This window comes from Lepidochelys olivacea (assembly GCF_965140295.1).
Source record: "Lepidochelys olivacea isolate rLepOli2 genome assembly, chromosome: 11".
Taxonomy (NCBI): domain Eukaryota; kingdom Metazoa; phylum Chordata; order Testudines; family Cheloniidae; genus Lepidochelys; species Lepidochelys olivacea.
In genome coordinates, this window is record NC_140421.1 from 32699051 (window position 1) to 32718183 (window position 19133).

The 19133-nt window shown below is 43.5% G+C and overlaps 1 protein-coding gene across 5 annotated transcripts in view; it reads right to left on the reverse strand.

Annotated features, from left to right (window-relative positions):
• WDSUB1 (WD repeat, sterile alpha motif and U-box domain containing 1) overlaps positions 1–19133 on the reverse strand; it is a 75567-nt gene that overhangs the window by 15358 nt on the left and 41076 nt on the right. For 3 of the 5 annotated variants that reach the window (XM_084644107.1, XM_084644104.1, XM_084644105.1), the window contains 3 exons: positions 18218–18258; positions 18022–18128; positions 17250–17429 (listed from right to left, as the gene is read on the reverse strand). In XM_084644107.1, the coding sequence (XP_084500233.1) occupies positions 17250–17429; positions 18022–18128; positions 18218–18258 (328 nt within the window). Of the gene's footprint in view, positions 1–16593; positions 16654–17249; positions 17430–18021; positions 18129–18217; positions 18259–19133 lie in introns of all 5 variants that reach the window. The other 2 variants (XM_084644106.1, XM_084644103.1) reach the window with 1 other exon arrangement.

The following is a 19133-nucleotide window of genomic DNA, read 5'->3' on the forward strand; positions in this document are numbered from 1 at the left end:
GGCTGCTCTTCCTGCAAGCAGTGGACAAAGCAGGCGGCTGCCAAACGACGTTATAAGCATTGCACAACTTTAAACGAGCATGATCCCTAATTGATCAGCAACGTAACAACGTTAACTGGGACGACTTTAAGTGAGGAGTTACTGTATTTGAACATTTAACAAATAAGCGATGGCAGGTGGCATCCTGGGCCAGTTTGAGATGGGAGTCAACCTATACTACTAAATGCTAAATAACAGGAACCAACCACTAAATATAAAAGAGATGAGAGATAATACAGGGAAGTAAGAAACACTTATATTTATTTTCATGTTTGGCTGAGAGTCAGTTTATTCTCCTTCTGATTTACAAGGAAAGAAAACTAATATACTGATCTGGGTATTTGCAAACTAGCACAGAATTGCAGTATTGTTATTATACTACATAAAGTACTACATTAAAATTGCATACGCTTAGCCCCACTACCAGAACAAAACAGGCTCCATGTAGAAATCTTAGGGCATGGCTACACTTGCAGGTGTAGAGCGCTTTGAGTTAAACCTGCTTTCGGAGAGCGCAATAGGGAAAGCGCTGCAGTCTGTCCACACTGACAGCTTCAAGTGCACTGGCATGGCCACATTAGCGGCACTTGCAGCGGCACTGGGCGCGGTGCATTATGGGCAGCTATCCCAACTTGCAAGTGACTGCAACGTGCTTTTCAAGTGGGGGGTGGTGGTGGTGGAGCGTGAGAGAGAGCGTGTTGTGTGTATGTGGGGGGAGAGAGAGTGGGTTTTTCAGGGGCTGAGAGCATGTCAGCATGCTGTCTTGTAAATTCAGACAGCAGCAGACCCCCCTCCCCCCTGCCCCTCTCTCTCTCTCTCACACACACACACACACACAGCATTCCACACTAATGGCTTGCCTGGTCTCAGAGCGGATAAGCAGCTGGCTGTCAGAAACGGAGCTTTCAAAGGGCATATCCGCATTCCTGCAGTGATTCAAAAACAATGACAAGAGCGGCCACTTGACTTAAGGGGATTATGGGACGTTTCCGGAGGCTGATCAGAGTGCAGTAATGCACTCTCATTCACACCGGGGGTGCAGCAAACGTTTTTCCACTCGCCGAGGTGGAGTACCAGCAGCGCTGTAGCCGCGGAGTCAGAGCGCTCTACGTGCCTTGCCAGTGTGGACGGGTAGTGAGCTAGTGCGCTCAGGGCTCCTTTATTGTGCTGTAACTCGCAAGTGTAGCCAAGCCCTCAGTGAATGAATCAAGAGCATCAAATATATATTTGACTTAAACCAAAGAAAAGTAGTACCCACAAGGAAAATAATTCTGACAGTATACATACAGCCTCCTTCCACAGACCAAACACCATTTTATATGAAAAAATAAAGCACAATTCAGACAATTAACACTTTTTTCATAAATGTATGATCAAAATGTACATTTGTTTAGTCATAGTTGTCCTTTTCTAGTGAAGCACAGTTACAAACTTTGACACATAATTAGTGCCTGCAATTGGGATTTCTAATTTACATGAATACATTATTGCAAATTCTCTGCCTGGTTTATATATTGCTTGCTCTACTAAGATTGAAGGTAGAACAGCTCACTGGATGCAACTGCAAAATCTAACCCTCCCCACAAAAAAATCCTCCCCCCATAAACAACTGCTATCCACCACTATGAAAAAGGGAGGGCCATAGACTTTTGGGAAGGGTTGATTAAAAAACTTTTCAGGGATTTCTAGATTTAACTGACTCCTTTTATATAAAGATGGTGTATGGGAATTTTAAGTCATCACAGCCTCTTGCTGCAGAAGTGGAGCTCATCTGTTTGAGTTTGGGTCCATGCATAACTGCCAAACATTGGGATGTTTTTCAAGGAACAGTTCTCTAACAATGCTGGAGACTTAAGGGAATGACTAGCCTCCAGACATAGGACTACAGTGTGTGTGTATTCTGGTGATTTTTAGAGCAATACAATAGTGCATTACAAACTTTAACTGATTAACATAAGAACAGAAGAATGGCCATATTGGGTCAGACCAAAGGTCCATTTAGCTCAGTATATTGTCTTCTGACAGTGGCCAGTGCCAAGTGCCCCAGAAGGAATGAACAGAACAGGTAATCATCAAGTGATCCATCCCTGTCGCAGATGCGTATGTTAAGCAATACCATAAAGCTTTCTGTTTTTTGCCTGTTGGTTTGAAGCTGGTTTTGAATCTGTCACTGGGTTTCCAGCAATGGGAGAGTACTGAATATAGCAAATGATAGTTCTTAGTCTGGTATAATTTTCAATCTTTGTTACTGGAGTAAAGGTTTGCTACCCAAACCATTCAGTCTAACTACTGTACTTTATCTGTAGACTGTCATGCAAAACTATCACGATCTGCCAACATGCTTTTAACACACCAGTGCTTCCTGCTTTACTGTACAATTAATCAACTGTCTCAGACAATGTATGCTAGAGGATTCAAACTCAGTCACATTGTTGTGGGAGTCATTTTAATCAGAAATGACAGCAGATGCCAGAGAGTAAGAAAAATCAGAAGCAAAATTGCCCCACATTTCTTTATAAGGTTGATATGACATGTAACACAAGGATGGAAATATGATAATAAATCCCTGTTTATTCTTAGAGCAGGGGTGGGCAAACTACAGCCCGTGGGCCAGATCTGGTCCACCAGGGCTTTGGATCCAGCCCATGGGATTGCCACCCTTGTGGTGCTGCGGGCCCCGCACAGCTCCCCGAAGCAGCCAGCACCATGTCCCTGCAGCCCCGGGGGGGGGGGGGGGAAGGGGGGAGAGAGAGGGACATGTGTTGCTCTCACCTGCAGGCACCACCCCCTGCAGCTCCCATTGGCCGAGAATGGGGACCGTGGGCAATGGGAGCTGCGGGGTGCAGTGCCTGCAGGCAAGGACAGCGCACGGAGCTCTCTGCCCTCCCTCCACCAGGGCTGCAAGGACGTGGTGCTGGCTGCTTCCAGGAGTGGTGCGGGGCCAGGGCAGGCAGGCAGTCTGCCTGAGCCCTGCTGCCACCCCAGGGCCACTCCAGGTAAGCAGCACCGGGCTGCAGCCCACACCCCATACCCCTCCTGCGCCCCAACACCCTGCCCTGAGCCTGGTGCCACACCCCTCCGGCGCCCCAACACCCTGCCCTGAGCCCCCTTGTACACTCCGCACCCCTCCTCTGCCCCAACCCCTTGCCCTGAGCCCCTTCCTGCACACCACACCCCCTCCCACACCCTGCACTCCCTCCCGCACCCCAACCCCTTCCCCCAGCCCTACATTCATGGCCCTGCATGCAATTTTCCCACCCAGATGTGGCCCTTGGGACAAAAAATTTGCCCACCCCGTCTTAGAGAGTCTTTTGCATGTTAATATTGCAATAAGCCCAAAGGCGAATTTGCAATTGACAAAGGAAAAAAAAACACAAAGGAAAGCAAAGCAAAACATCGTAATTTTTTTTTTTTACTTCCATACCTCAAAATCATATTTTTTATAACCATCTTTGCCCAATCTAGAACACACAGACAGGCTTCCTAAATTTCTGTCAAGCAGGATTAGGTCATCCCAGTTGCCTCCTCAAAAGCCCTCTCCTAGTTAAGCTCCAATCAAAACGTATTGAGCTATCTAAAACATTATTTCTGAAAAACTAGTTTCATAAAAGCCACATTTTCCAACCAGGTAGTTGGGATAGATTTCTGTTGAGCTATTCCCAGCCCAGCACACAGCATTACCATTTGGAATAAATGGTGTATGCTGAACAACTCCCCAAATCTTCACTGGGGGGACAAGCTGGAGAAGGTCTCAGACATACTGGATCCCAAGCACTCAGGATTCGTCTTTGGAATGTCACATTCAAGAAGGCACTAAAATCTACTCTACAGAGCCTGATAAACGTGCAACAAGACAGAAGGATGATCATTATGGAGACAATTTTGTCACAGTAAAAGTAAGCAAAATACATGGAACAGTCATGGGAAAAAAAATGAGGGTATAGTCATGGTGGGGCTGATGCTGAAGTCCGAGTCCCGCCCACCCCGAGGCTCAAGCTGAAGAAGTCATGGAAATCTGTTAAAGTCTCTGTAACCAAATCATATCCTTAATTATCCTTAGCTCAGTAAATCACTATGCCTCCAGCTGAGTGAGTTCCAAAAGACCTAAGTGTCCATAGCAACTCATTTGCAATGTAAACTTCCTTCATTTTATTTATGAATCAAAAAACTACATTAGAAGAATATTACGGTTGCAATGTCAAGCACTCAAAAATTAGAAAATGCCAGAATTAGGTTTGTCTGTGCAACCTTCATTTGGTCTCCTTATGTATTCGCATTACATTAGTCTATGATTATACTGTCACAAACTATTTCTTTCCATAAGACATAGGTTTTTTGATGTAATTTTCCGAGTTTAAAAAACAAGTAAACTGAAAAAACGAATTCCATCATGTGACATCATATTCCCATGAATTGTAGTTGAATAACTGATAGCAGTAGTAGGCTGTCTTTGTCTACATGGACCAGCAGTAGAGAGGAATGAGATACATACTTTGCAATGGGTTTCACAGTTACTTGCTAGCAGCAGATGACTGTTTTGACTAAGGAATCTTGCTTTCCATTCCAGGTTCTGAAAGGCATAGGCTCTAGAGGCTATAGACCTTTCAGTCCTCGTTCCCCTCAGACCTGACCCCCTTCTTCTCCATCCCCTCTCACCTACCCTATGTGCCAGTCCTGTCTCCTCCCCACGCCTGCCCCTAGCTCTTTGGTCTAGTCCATCTCATCGCTTAACTGGTCCCAGTCTACCAACCTAACTACCCACCCACCCCCCAGCTCTTCATCCCAGTCTTCCTCTATGGGCTTCCTGACTTCACTTTCCCTCCACCCCAATTTCTCGTTCTAATCTCTCTCCCCAGGCTCCTCATCTCAGTTCTCGACTCTGGCTCCATGTCACAGTCTCTTTCCCTAGCCAGTCAGTCTCCCTCTCATCCTGTCTCCCAATGTCCCCAAAACCCCTTGCCTAGCCAGTTCAAGTTTCATTGCTTATCTTCATATACTCTCTCCACCCCCATTCCTTCAAGGGTCAGCTCTTACCAACCCAAATGCAGAGGGGACATTCCTCCTCCACACTGTCTGGGAACCAGCAATGGAGCACTGAGAGCTCAGGAGAGACAACTCAGATCCACAGTACCACAGCAGCCCACAATAACTGGAAGCAGCAACTGCAAGAAAAGTCCTGCTCAGACCCCTGAAATCCTGGGCTGCAGCATGCTCAGTGCTGATGAATTTTTTACAGAATGTACCTGCCACGCACTAACAAGCCTCTGCTGAGCATATACAAATTGAATTTTTTGAGATAACTTGGCCAAATTTGGGCAATTTTTTGCGGGAACACCCATAGGCATATTCCTGAAACCAACTCAACCGTCCTGCCAAATTTCAAGTAATTACTTCAAAGCATGGAGGTGCTAGAGTTTCTAAACTGAATGGTTATGAGAAATATTTTAAGATGGGCAAAGTATTTTTCCCTAATTGCATTTCTTGGAAATGGCTGAACCATTTTTGCTGAAACTTGGCATGGAAAATTTCAGCCTGAATAGTTAAAGTTTGGCAAAATAATATGAAATTGAAAACAGATTCTTATAACTGGAAGTGTCAGACAACTTTAACTATATGGTGGCATTACCAGCTCTGTCCTATTGACTGTCCTAAATTCCTGGGTGCCAGTAATATAAAATGCTGACCAAGTCTGGCAAGTGCCAAAAATTGACTGTGCCCAAGGCTGGATTCAGGTAAAAGGAGAAAAGGTAAATGTTCTGGTCCTCATGGAACATGGAAAGAATCATGCATCATAGCCACTATCACTTTTCATGGCACCTCAGAGATGAAGGATCGAGGAGGACGAGTATACTTTAAGTGTTCTATCCAGAGAATGGAAAAATCCCTGTTTTCCAGACCCTTACTTCCTTTAACTGACTGCAACATTTCTTGAGCTTGCTTCCCCATTGCAAACAGATCCATGTTGAAAGAACTCCACGTCTTGAAAACACAATGAAGAATTCTGGGGTTCAACAACCACTTTTGTAGGAGAAAATTCTGGTGACTGGGCCAGTCCACTTTGCTTCTGTTCTCCTGTTAGATGGGTAACACTGGTGGATGAAAAGTCTTTTTTTTTTTTGGTAACCTAGTAAGTAATTTTCATGCCAGAGATGCACTTTTGACGCTCCTTATTTTTCCTGCTCAAGATACAGAGACTTCTTTATTGGTTGATATAATGTACCATTCAGACATAGAAGACATCATCAAGGATTCTTGATCTCAACTGGATGCAAAACCTGTTATCTCAAAACAATCCACAAATTGTACCAACTGGCCAAGGAATGCTACAGCCTAGGAGGCTGATCCCTAGGAGATTTCCTGTTTTGAGCTCCAATACGCATAACACCTCTCTGAAGAGGTATTCCAAGTCCTTTGCAGGAAAGTCTGATTGTGCTGGGAGGGTTGAGGGGTTTCCATCTGAAGCCCTTTAATACTACTTTTAATCAAGATTCACCATGTTGTTTTTTTTTGGCAAAGCAGAACTTGTCTAAACTCTTGGAAAACTGGAGAAAGATAAGGGACTCTGAGGGAAACCATGGCACCAGCACACTTGATTGACCTGTCTACTGGGTGAAACAACTCTTCTATTATGGGCTGGTGATGTGAGAAGAATATACTTCTTATTACTGCTATCTTTTTTCTAAGCTTGTCATCATATAGCTGCAATGAACAGGCAACTATGTTTGCAAAGAATGCAAATTTTCTGCACCTTGTTTGACTATGAGACTGTATTTTACTAGAAAACATGTCTGTGATGGTCAGTATCTTGCTGTCCAAAAACTTGTGAAATGTATCACTGTGTTCTTTATATTATGTTAGATGACAATTAGTCTGGGAACAGAGGCTAGTTCTATTTGCATGGTAATGAAGCACTCTTTCAAAGAGGTGTCAAAAACAATCAGAGGGGCTAATGAAATGTTATGTGAACCTCTGCTGGTTGCCTTCTCTTCGATTAAACGCCTTTGCAGGGAAGCAAAGAAACCCTTTTTATTAAATGCAAATCAGGACTCAAGTAAAGACTAAAGATGTAAAACTAACAGAAAACAATATAAGGAAAAACACCTATATTATATATCAGTTATCAACCATGGCTGAACTGCAGAAATAAACACACAATTACTGTGTAAGGACTAAAAGGACAATAAGAAAAGGAATACTTGTGGCTGTAGCTCACAAAAGCTTATGCTCAAATAAATTTGTTAGTCTCTAAGGTGCCACAAGTACTCCTTTTCTTTTTGCGAATACAGACTAACAGTGCTGCTACTCTGAAACCTGTCTAAAAGGACAATGTGGCTCCTTCACAACTGGCTATCTGAATCCTCGTAAACGCTGCATTTCCAGATCAAAGGGAATAGGATACCAAGGAGTGGAAAAGGAGACACCCAGCCATCTTGAGACATGATACACACAGATTTCTAAAGACACACTTAAACTGTCAGTCAGACAGGCTGGGAGAAATCCTAAAAGCTTTTAGGCTGAGAGAAACTATTTTTATTTACTATCTATGCAACACTTTCATACTTTGCAATCCAAGTTGTGAGCCTATCGCAGATAAGAAAGAAGAGGTACTTCTATTGTAATTTTGGTTAGATACAATAAGAAAATAAGTAATTGTGAATTAATTTTATTTTCTATCCTATGCCAAATAAATTTGTGGCCTAATGTTCAGAAGCATGTCAATGGGACTTGTGAGCGTACAGCATATTGGAATATCAGGACACTGACTTATTTAAAGGGATACTATCAACTTGAATGATTTTAAAATTGGCTAATTTTTTAATATCCATTTTCTGATAGAGCACTGTTTAAACAGATATCCTAATATTTCCTTTCTTGAAAAACTATGTTTTTCAACTCCCTTGTTGATGTTTAAAGGGTCTTTCCAGCAAAGGAAAAGATGACTACAGAAATTGCTGTCAAATGCACAAAATAAACACCCTGAATTTTTTTTATTGCTGACTTCTTTCAGCTTTAATAATTTTGGGTGATAGGATCTGTGGCAGGCAGACCACTCCCTCACAGAAATGTGACTTTCAAGTTGATGGTGCCCCTTTGAAATAACTGGATGTACACTGTTGGCTTGTGGACAACTGCTGTTGGGCACCTTGGAGAGAAGAGAATCGATTCCAAAGAAATGCAGAACCAAGAGTGAGGTAGTAGATAGGGCCTGCAATTCCCCCTCCCCCACAAAAAGTACTGCAAAGAAGCCACTATCTGTAGCAGGGGTGGCAGGTTTGTAGAAATTTTGGTGGTGCTCAGAACCCGCCCCCCCCAAACTCCGCCCCCCACCTGCCTAAGGCTCTGGGAGGGAGTTTGGGTTGGGGGAGAAGGTCTAGGGTGCAGTCTCTGGGAAGGAGTTTGGGTGCAGAAGGGGTGAGAGATTGGGCTCTGGGAGGGAGTCTGGGATGCAGGCTCTGAGGTGGAGTTTGGGTGCTGGATGCAGGCTCCAGGCTGGGGCAGGGGGTGAGGGGTGCAGGCTCTGGGAGGGAGTTGGGGGCAGGATAGGGTATGTAGGAAGGGGGCGGGGGTGCAGGCTCTGGGACGGCGTTTGGGTGCAGGCGGGCGTGAGGGGTGCAGGCTCTGGGAGGGATTTTGGGGGTGGGAAGGGATGCAGAGGAAGGGGGTGCAGGGGTGAGGCTGGGGATGTGTGGTGAGGGCTGTGTGGTGAGGGCTGGAGATGAGGGGTTCATGATGCAGGAGGGGCTCAGGTCTGGGGCAGAGAGTTAGGGTGTGGGGGGATGAGGGCTCTGGCTAGGGATGAGGGGTTTCGGGTATGGGAGAGGCTCAGGGCTAGGGCAGAGGATTGGGGTGGGGCAGGGCTGGGGATGGGATTGGGGTGCAGGCAGGCTGCCCCGGGGCTGGGGCCAGAGAGGAAGACTCCCCTCAGCCCTCTCCCCACCACCAGCAGCGAGCTCTGAGGGAGGGGCCCCCTTGCATCCCCCTGGCAACACACTCACCCCACACCACTGTCACTGCACGAGCTCCTAGGGCCCCTCTCAGGTACAGGAAGCCCCCTCGCCTCCCCTGTGGTGGGTACTGGGGCATGGGGCTGCCATCACATGTGCGCCTCCTCCCCTGCTGCTGCCCCTCGCTGTAGACTCACTGGGGGTGGGGGATGGGGCTGCCCCTTGCCCAGCGTGGGACAGGAGCAGTGACTGCGGGCGGGGGGGCCCCTGTGCTGGTGGAGTGTCCCGCCAGAAAAAGGAAGGGTCCGAGGGGAAAGGGCAGGGTCAGGGTCAGCCTGCCCTGGCACTAGGGGTTGGGTGCACTAGGATCCTGTGATGGCAGCTGATGCCAGGAGCCAGCAGAGCAGAGGCAGCAGGGAGCTGCAGTGGAGAGGCAGGGAACTCCGGGGCCAGGGGGAGGTGCGTAGGGGCAGCAGGCGGGGCCAGGGGAGAGACCCGGGCCCAAACATTGGTGGAGCCAGGCCCCGGGCCCTGAATATTGCTGGAGCCCGGGCACCATGGGCCCATACAACTCGCCCCCCCGGGTCTGTAGCCATTTTGGGCATGAAAAGACCCGAAAAATCAGGTCTTGTCTACACAGGGACTCTCAGGAAAGGAAAGGTGAATAAACTAAAGGTGTTAATGGCATAAATTAAAGTGCCTCAAACCTCCATGTGGATGTTCTCCTTCAGAAGTAACGTGGCCTTTAGGGAATTAAGCTATTGTATATATTAAACTACTGTATTTCAGAGGATTACGGATTACTGCACATTTCAGTGTGCTGTAGCAATGCTCCCAGAGGTGATTACTGCACAGCAAGCTGGTGCTGGCTTGTTATGCAGTAACTTGCTATGTAGACATGGCCTTAGTTACACTGAGAAAAATTCATAAGAATATTTTTCTTCCTTAGTCATCATTCCAATAAGTGAATAGTATATGTAAGTTTGCCAGGAAATAGAAAATTCTCCTTTTTGATCTGACAACCCAGCCTCAGTGTCAATTATGTTGTCAAATAAAATTTATCACTAAACTACCATCATGGCTGGACCACACAGCTACTATCAATAATGTTTCAAGGTCGTGTCTTATATGGCGCTTTACTCAGACTCTGAGCAACAATGACAACTCCTCTCTCTCAGCGCTAATTCTGCTACACTGACATGGCACTCATTCCTGAGCCTGACTTTGTGATGATGGAATGTTTCAGAGTAACAGCCGTGTTAGTCTGTATTCGCAAAAAGAAAAGGAGGACTTGTGGCACCTTAGAGACTAACCAATTTATTATGATGGAATGTGTCCCTGCTCCAGATCTTGTTGTGGGGGGAAAGGATACACTTCACTCTACACGGAAATTCCTGCAACACCCAGTCAGCTTAGAGGATATATGGTTCCCAAATATTTAGCCTCTATTACAAGAGCATAAGAATGGCCATAATGCGTGAGAGCAGTAGTCCACCTAGCCCAGTATCCTGTATTTTGACAGTGGTCAGTGCCCGATGTTTCAGAGGGAACGAACAGAGTAGAGCAATTTCAAGTAATTCACCCCCTATTGTCCAGTCCCAGCTTCTGGCAGTTGGAGGTTTAGGGACACCCAAAGCATAGGTGTCCTAAACAGTATCTGCTTTCCCAGGGACGTGGATGAAGTGGCTCCTCCTGTCCCCGTCCAATTCTTGGTAGTAATTTTACTACACTTTTAAAGCAGTTGGGGATGGAGCTCCCCACCTGCTCCCCCTCTGGCCTTCTCTCTCTGACAGCACAGGCACTATTAACACTGCTAACAGACAGGCATTGGAGGTCCATGATGCTATAAAAAACAGCTACTTACCTGTGTTGTAACTTTTATCTTTGAGATATTGTTGCACATGTGTATTCCATTCCGGTGTGCACGTGCCCAGCACACTGGAGCTGGAGAGTTTTCTGCAGAAGTACCCATCGGGGCAGTACATTCTCCTGTCCCCTCCCAAGGCTATATACTGGTGGCGTCATCCTGACTTCCCTCAGTTCCTTTGCGCTACAACATGGAAAAACAGGTGGAGGATGGGTCATGGAATACTCTTGTACAACAATGTCTCGAAGAACAGTTATAATACAGGTAAGTAACTTTTTTCTTCTTTGTGTGCATTCCACTCAGGTGACTTACAAGCACTACCATTGGGAGGTGGGTCTTGGAGTCTACTTAAATAGTGACTGCAAAACAGCCTTCCCAAAATTTGCACCATATCTCAGTACAGTTTTGACGGTGTAATGATGAGTGAAGGCATGCATCGAGGATCAGGGAGCAGTCCTACACATGTGCAGTATGAGCTCTTGTTGTACAAGCCAATAGTCTGTGGAAGAAAAGCTTTCACTACCCCATAAACTGTGGTAATACGGGGCATAATTTATCTAGAAATTGTCTGTGTTTACTCCTTGACCACTCATTCTGATAATGTAAGGAACAAAATAGTTAAGGAGACAGCCTGGAAGGCTTAGTCTTGTTCAGATAAAAGGATAATGCTCTCATTACATACAATGTAGATGTTTTGTCCTCATATGAATATGGTTTTGGGAAAAAACAAACAAAAACAGTAAGTATATTCAAATTAAAAGCATATATCACCTAATTAAAAACTTCAGTTGGGGCTTCAAAGCTACTTTTGTTTGAAAAACACTGTATTTGAAAAACCCTGCCATGAGAGCCTGTAGCTCATCCACTCTTCTGGCTGATGTGATAGCAGTAAGAACACAGATGAGGCAAAGAGGAAGAGGCCACTGGCCCCAAAAGAGGGGGCATTAAAGCAGTTAATACAGTGCTAAGATCCCAAAGTGGCAACGCGTTCTTAACCGGGGGGGGGGGTGGTCAAACAATCCCCTTTAAAAATCCAGAGACCATCTGGTTTGAAAAAAACTGATCTCTGAATGGGACGGTGAACTGCTGAGATCACTGCTAAGTGAACTATCAGGTAGCTTAGAGGCATGAGGATTTGAGATATAACAGGTACTATAAAATTCCCTGAATCTTAGCTTCTGATGGAGGTATGTGGAGTGGACCAGATTGGAAACAGTTTCCACTTTGCTAAATAAGTGGATCGTTTTCTACTGGTAAGCAATACCTTCTGAACTGCCACTGGGCAGTGCTTCCCTGCCTAACCACTCAATAGCCATGCCATAAAGGTACAGGATTTTTGGGTCTAACATCCATCCATGCTGCTGGGACAGTAGCTCTGAAAGCAGAGGCAGAGGCCACAGAAGTTGGATATTCACAGCCTCTCGATTCAAGAGCCAGCATTGTCTCACCCAAGTTGAAGCTAGAAGAATTATCTTGATGTAGTCTTGCAAATCAACTTAAGGGTTGCCTGTGGGTTGGAATAGGGAAATTGTGTACATGAGACTCAGTCACCACCTCAGGGGAAAAACATCAGTTAATGAGCCTGGACCTTGACTTGCTCGCGAACAGAACTGATGGCATTTCTTCTTGTCTTTTGTTGCAAATAGGTCAACTGAAGGAATACCCCAGACCCGAAAGACAATTTTGAGTACACTGTTCTTCAGGGACCACATCTGATTTGAAAAAAATCTCCAAATGAGATAATTGGCCAGCTGGTTCTAATAACCTTGTCAGTGCGCAGCAATGGGAGAAATGCCCTTCTTGATGCAAAAGTCCTAGTTCATAACTTCTTGACAATGCTGATTGACCGTGCCCTTCTCTTGTCTGTTTTGTTAGTAGATTGTTGTGTGGTTCGTTTGGATGCCTGTGGTATGACAAGTCCATGGTGTGAGGGAGAAAAGCACATTAGCTTTGTGAATTGCCTGGAATTCAAGGACATTGACATGAAGGATCACTTTGTGTTCTAGCCATAATGCTTGGGTTCACAAACCCTCGCGGGACAGACACATTGGTAAAAAAAACTGGCCCTTTGTAGTCAGAGTTTAATAAAAAAAGAGCATTAAAAAATGAGGCATACAGGTGCAAGCCCAGGGAAACACAGGCCAGTGGTTTGAACACTGAATATCTCCTTGGAATGGCAGTGGAATTGAATCTAACGCATGGAGGCCACTTCAGCCCAAAAACACAATCCTAACGCATTCTGCGGTAAGGAGAAGACAGAAAGATCCATGAAGCAGCAGATCTTCTGGCCATGTCTTCCATGCAGTCACATACAGAGCCTCTAAGAGCTGGGCTCCATGCCCACTATCCAACTGTCTCTTTGTATCACTGATTCTGCTGTTAAGGGGACCTCCACTATTGCAGAGATTGGGGTTGTATTTGCTCCATAAAGTATCACAGACATTTGCAAACAAATAAGAAAAATCATTGCGCTTGTCAAAATTTGGGTTTACCAACCTTGAGAGTATGGCTCAGATATGTGCCTGCATGTTTTAACAGTGCTTGTAATATTAAAAAATGACATTCATATTTTTTTTTTTTTTTTTGGTTAGAGTCAATTCCTGATTATTCTAACTCAAATATTTAAAATCAATACATTGTTTTTCTCTGCATCCTATAACCAATCCTTATTACAGGTTCTGCCAAATCAGATTTCATTTTCTTATTTGTAGTTTGTAATTAGTTCTCAATGGTGTCATCTTAGTACTGAGTGTGATATGTACAGTGGGTCAGTCCTCCTGGAGACTATCAGTCCCACAGCTTTCAATTTTCACATAACCCTGTAGACAGCATTATCTGATTAGTCTCAGCTGATTAGCACCACAGCACAGTTTTAGGTCATCTCCAACGTTTAATAAAATTTATACAGAAATTGATTTTATCATTTGCTTTTCAGAAATGGTCTTCCTTGGGAGAACGGTCTTTTATGGATACCTACTCTCAGAATTGCAAGAGCTAACTACTGACTTCTAGAACCCAATGAGGCAGTTCATGCAATAATGCCTCCTGTGATCTGACATATACTAGTACCTCATTGTAAAATATTTGTTGTGACCTTGTCTATTAGTGCGACACAGTGTACCTCAAAATAATACCCTGTACCCCCATACTCACCACTTGTATATGGTTATGATCTATTTGTACAAAGCATGCCTTGTGAGGTATCATTGGAAAAGTTATGGTCTTTTGAACATCACTGTCCTGTTAAAATCTGTGTATCATGGTACATGAAGTCATGAAATTTTGTTGTATGTTTGCTACTGAAACAGGAGTCTGCGCAATGTCCACAGACTCGCTCTTCAGTGGCAACAAAAGAGTGACCAACACCCAGCCAGGTGTAAAGCAACCATCACCGGCCATTCACTAGCAGGGGAGGAGTTGTTAACAAGAAATTTATAATTCACATGAAAGATAGTTGCTCGAGCATGTAAACCATGGAGCTGCCTGACCCCATGACGCAGCAAGGACTTTTCCAGTAAAAAGAGTCAAGATAAAAAAGGGGGAACAAAGGCCCCAGACCACCTCTCCTTCCCTACCTATTCTGAAGGCAACAAGATCATCTGGAAGACAAAGGAACATTTGGACTGGGGGGAGTGGTCCTAACTGGAAAAGCTTTCCAGTTAGCACAGACTGCTGTAAGCAATTGGGCAAGAGAAACCTTGTTACTTCAAACTTAACTTAGCTTGATAAAGTTTAGGAATTAGATGTGATTTTACCTTTTATTTCCTTTTGTAACCAATTCTATACCACTTATCAATTAAAATCTGTATTTCTGTGTTAATATACTTATTTTATGTTTTCTCTAAGCCAGTGTGCTTTTGACCTAAGTTTGGGGAATCTATTCCGGTTACAAGGGCTGGTGCATATTCATACCCTTTGATGGAATGACAAACTAATGAGCTTACTCTGATCAACGAGGTCTTGAGCAGTGTAAGACGCACGTTTCTGGGGTGCCGTGCAAAGCTGGGGCTGAGGGATATGCAGGTGTCGCCTTATGTGTAATTCAAGAGTGGCTGAGCATAGCACTCTAGTAGTTGTCTGGGGGTGACTTGCACACTAGAAGCAGGGGTGAGTGGGCCAAGTGGCAGCTCACACTGCAAAGCAGGGCATAGGACACACCAGACTGGAGAGTTAAGGGGGCACAATGATTCAACAGTCCAAATTGTACCCTGGGGCCTCTCACAATTAGTATATGTATGTAAGAACTTGTAGGGCTAGAATCTGAGCCCACTGGGGTTCTGGGCCACTGACGCCTCCGCATTGCCATTAGAGGTAGGTGTGCATAGGAGGACCCTGCAAAGATAGGCTCAGCAGGAAGTACCACGAACAGGGCCTAAGCAGAGGCCACTCCCAGCTCACTGACTGGCCAATACCAGTATATAAATTAGGAAGCCATGATGGTGAGCTGTCTGAGCAACAACAAGACTGCCTGCCTGCTTACTTCTGTTCCAGACCCTGTTTGCGACAGACCCTAGACTCCAGCCTCTGACCCTAATCTGTCCTTGACTTCACTACTGGACTGTTATCTGTAACCTGGCACCCAGCCCTGACTTCTTGGTATCCTGACCTGGTTCAACTCTGACATGCTAGTGCCCAACCCTGACTTCCCGGCTTTCTGACCTTGCTTGCCCTGCTATTGTCCCCAGTCACAACTCAGCAGCTGACTGGGCATGCCAGACATCCACAGCCCAGCCCTGATAGAAGAGTACTTCCTCTGGGCAGACTTCTGCAATATAGCTCCCAACTTTATTGGCATAAAATTGTAGGACTGTATACCAGGTGTCTTTTTGATTAATAGCTGTAAAAACTACTTGTACGAAGCAAGCTTCTTCTAATCCCTACTAACTTTAGAAACTAACGTAACATCTATGGCTAACGGAAAAAAATCTAGCAAAAAGCACATATTTTTGTTTATGAGATTTCTTTCAATTACAGTATTTTCCACCCAAAATAATTCACAACTAAATCCAGGGTTGATGGCCTCTACATGTTTCAAACACACACAGATTCTTCAGACTGACAGGAAAAAATCAACAAAAAACAGTTCACTGCTTACATTAGCTAGAATCATTGACTATAGTGTGTACACGTGTCAAGGCTGAATCCTCACTCTGTCACTGAGTACAGAAGGTGGGGGCTCGCAAGGATTTTAAAAATTAATACTTGCCACTCCAGGTTTGTATTAAACTCCCAAGGTTACAGCTTTTCTCTGACCTTGGCTTGGTAAACGCTGCCACCACCCAAATGCAAAAAAACCCTTGGACCCAGGAAGGAGCATTTGGAAATTCCACCTTGTGGGGTACCCTGAAGACCTTTCACCTCCCCCTTCAAAGAAGAGCTGAGAAAGAAAATAAAGGAAATTAGCTGTTGCTACCAGCTAATCAAACAACATATGCACATACCTCTTTGGGACCAAAAATCCAATCCTGGTCTTAAAAAAGGTAAAATTTATTAAAAACAAAAAGAAAGGAAATATATTTGGAACTTAGGCTTTTTGCTAGATCTTAAAACAAACAATTACAAAAATTAAGCATCAAGATAGCTCTCTTGAGGTTCAGCTTAAAGGTTACAAGCAAAATAAAAGCATCTGGGGTTAGCACAGAGGAGATCCAAAGCCAAAATAAAGAAATAAACCTAATCGCGTCTATTTAAATATGCCCTGTCCAATGATTTCTTCTAGGTATGGAAGATGAATTTTTATACCTGATTCAAGCCTTACACAGCATTCCTGCTTATAGCATTGCTGCTCCGTGTCTCCTTCTCCTGAGAACAACAAAGGGAAAGTTTCTTTCCCAATTTTAAAAAGTTCTAGCCTGCCCACTGGCTCTTTTGGTCAGGTGCCCATTTTTTATTTTTTAACCTGGGGAACTTTTTAACCCTTTACAGGTAAAGCAATTAGAGAACAGCTACGAAGAGGGATTTTACAGCTAACTGACTGGCTGGGTGTCCATCAAAGGGAGCTATGCCCGCCCCCCCCCTCCACACACACATTTCATTTATCACAACATGTATGTGTGTAAAGAAATTGAAATTACTTTCTTCCACCTCATAGATTTCAGAGTTGAGAATTATAGAATAGGAAACTTAGTCCACTCCCTGCCAATGCAAGATTGTTGTACATTTGTTGTCTCTAGGGATGGGAAAAGTTAAAAAAAAAAAAACCCACAAGTATTTTGGATGAACAGAGTATCAACAGTATTTGGCTATGTACTGTATTTAACAGAAAAAAAATAGAGTGGTAGGATAACTGTAAACTTAAAGGAGAGGATACACCTACATGGAATTCCTGACCTCCTTCCACCCTAAAAGTTCCTAAATTCCTATAAAAGGTTACGATTTTATTGCCTTTACATTCTTACCAATTTTTAAGTCGTTAGTCAGACTGTGTTTTGTAAGACTCAGCAGCTCTTTGCCATCAATGTTATTCATCTTGAAAATCCCAACAAGGTCTTTTAAACCTTGTGCACAAAGCCAGACTGAGACCTCTTCCTCTGACCAGTTCTCAATAGACATCTTAGGTTCATCTTCCAGTCCACTTCCTTGGAAACAAGTAGAGAAGGAAAATTTCAAATAAGAAATAAGAAACAGAACTGCTCTTGTGCATTGAAAGTTGCTCTTGGTATACCTTTGTAACATAGCTTTTATGAGCTAGAATGTTTATTTCCTGACTTATTTTGTCTATATTAATTAGCAAATAATTTTTTTTTCCTATTGCCAACTATGCTTGCAATTAACTTATATTTTCTGTTTCTCATATTATTTGTGTACAAGTGTCACTGGCAAAGTGTGTGTTGCTCTGGGAATAATATTTGTCAGTTAAGTGCTGCCCAGAGAGTAAGAAAAAGAGATGCAAGAGAAAACACTTCTTTTGTTTAGGTCTAAAATTTCCTTAAAGAAGGAGTGGTACATTTGAAAGATTTTTTCTTCCTTCTTTCTTTTCCAACATACAGGACATTTCCCAATAGTAAATAACAATTTTAAGAAAGGTCAAATGTTGGGCCTATACTATTTAAGATTACACATTGAGCACATACTAGGGTAAAGCAGTCTGTATAGTATCTCCCAATAGGTTTACAACTATATCATACTGGACGTATAAAAAGAGTGGGTTTAAAAAATGCATGTACTTACCTGCACAATGTTGCTTTGGATCAAATTGCCAGATATTCACAGTTTTATCCATTGAACCTGTTGCAAGTAATGGAATATTTGGTGCAAAGGCACAAGTTGTAACATATCTAGAAACAAAAGCAATTCAATAATTGAAATTTAAAATCACAAATTAAATACTTTACTTGGTTAATATAGGATTATACGGATTTCACACCTGGTATGCTGAGTTAAAGTGTGCAGGATGCTCCCAGTTTTCTGCAAATAAAAAGTATTGCATTTGTTAGGTCAAACAGAAATAAAAATCACAGTTAATCATTTTTATTTATATAGCAATTTTTAACTCAAAGCACTTTACAAAGATGGGGAAGCATAATGATTTCAATTCTGAAGATGGTGTAACTGAGGCACGAAGAGGGTAAATAATGTGCCAAAAGTCACACAGAAAGTCAGCATCAGACCCGCGAATAGAACTCAAATCTCCTGATTTGCAACCCCAGGTTCAATCCCAACAGAACACACAGCTGTCCCTCAATGTACCTGGCAGACAGAAATATAATATATTCAACTGACATTTCTAAAATTCTATATGGGCTGATTATTCATCAGAATAAAAAAACATTTCTTCCAGAATACTAGAATTAATAACATATCACAGTGAACTGATAACTGAAACTCAAATTTCAGAGTAGCAGCCGTGTTAGTCTGTATTCGCAAAAAGAAAAGGAGGACTTGTGGCACCTTAGAGACTAACCAATTTATTAGAGCATAAGCTTTCGAATTCAGGATGCAATCTTTAAATAAAAAAACAGGGTCTGTAACATCACAAGGATTATGCAACTGTAGTTTGCATATGTGGCCACTAGATGCTGCCATTCACAAAAACAAATCAATGATCCCAATCCTTTAAATAACGTTTAAGAGTCTCTCTTTAGCGTAGCATGATTCCTTTCACAGACATTGTCAGAAATTAAAAAAAACAAAAACAAGTTATTTTAATTGACCTGTCAACTTTCCTGTTTTTCCTCTCATACTGTCCCTCATGAGGGATATGTCCCTTATGTTGGACTGAAATTTATCTCCATCCGATGCAGACCTATTGTTCTTTCACTGTTATTACTATAAAGTACATC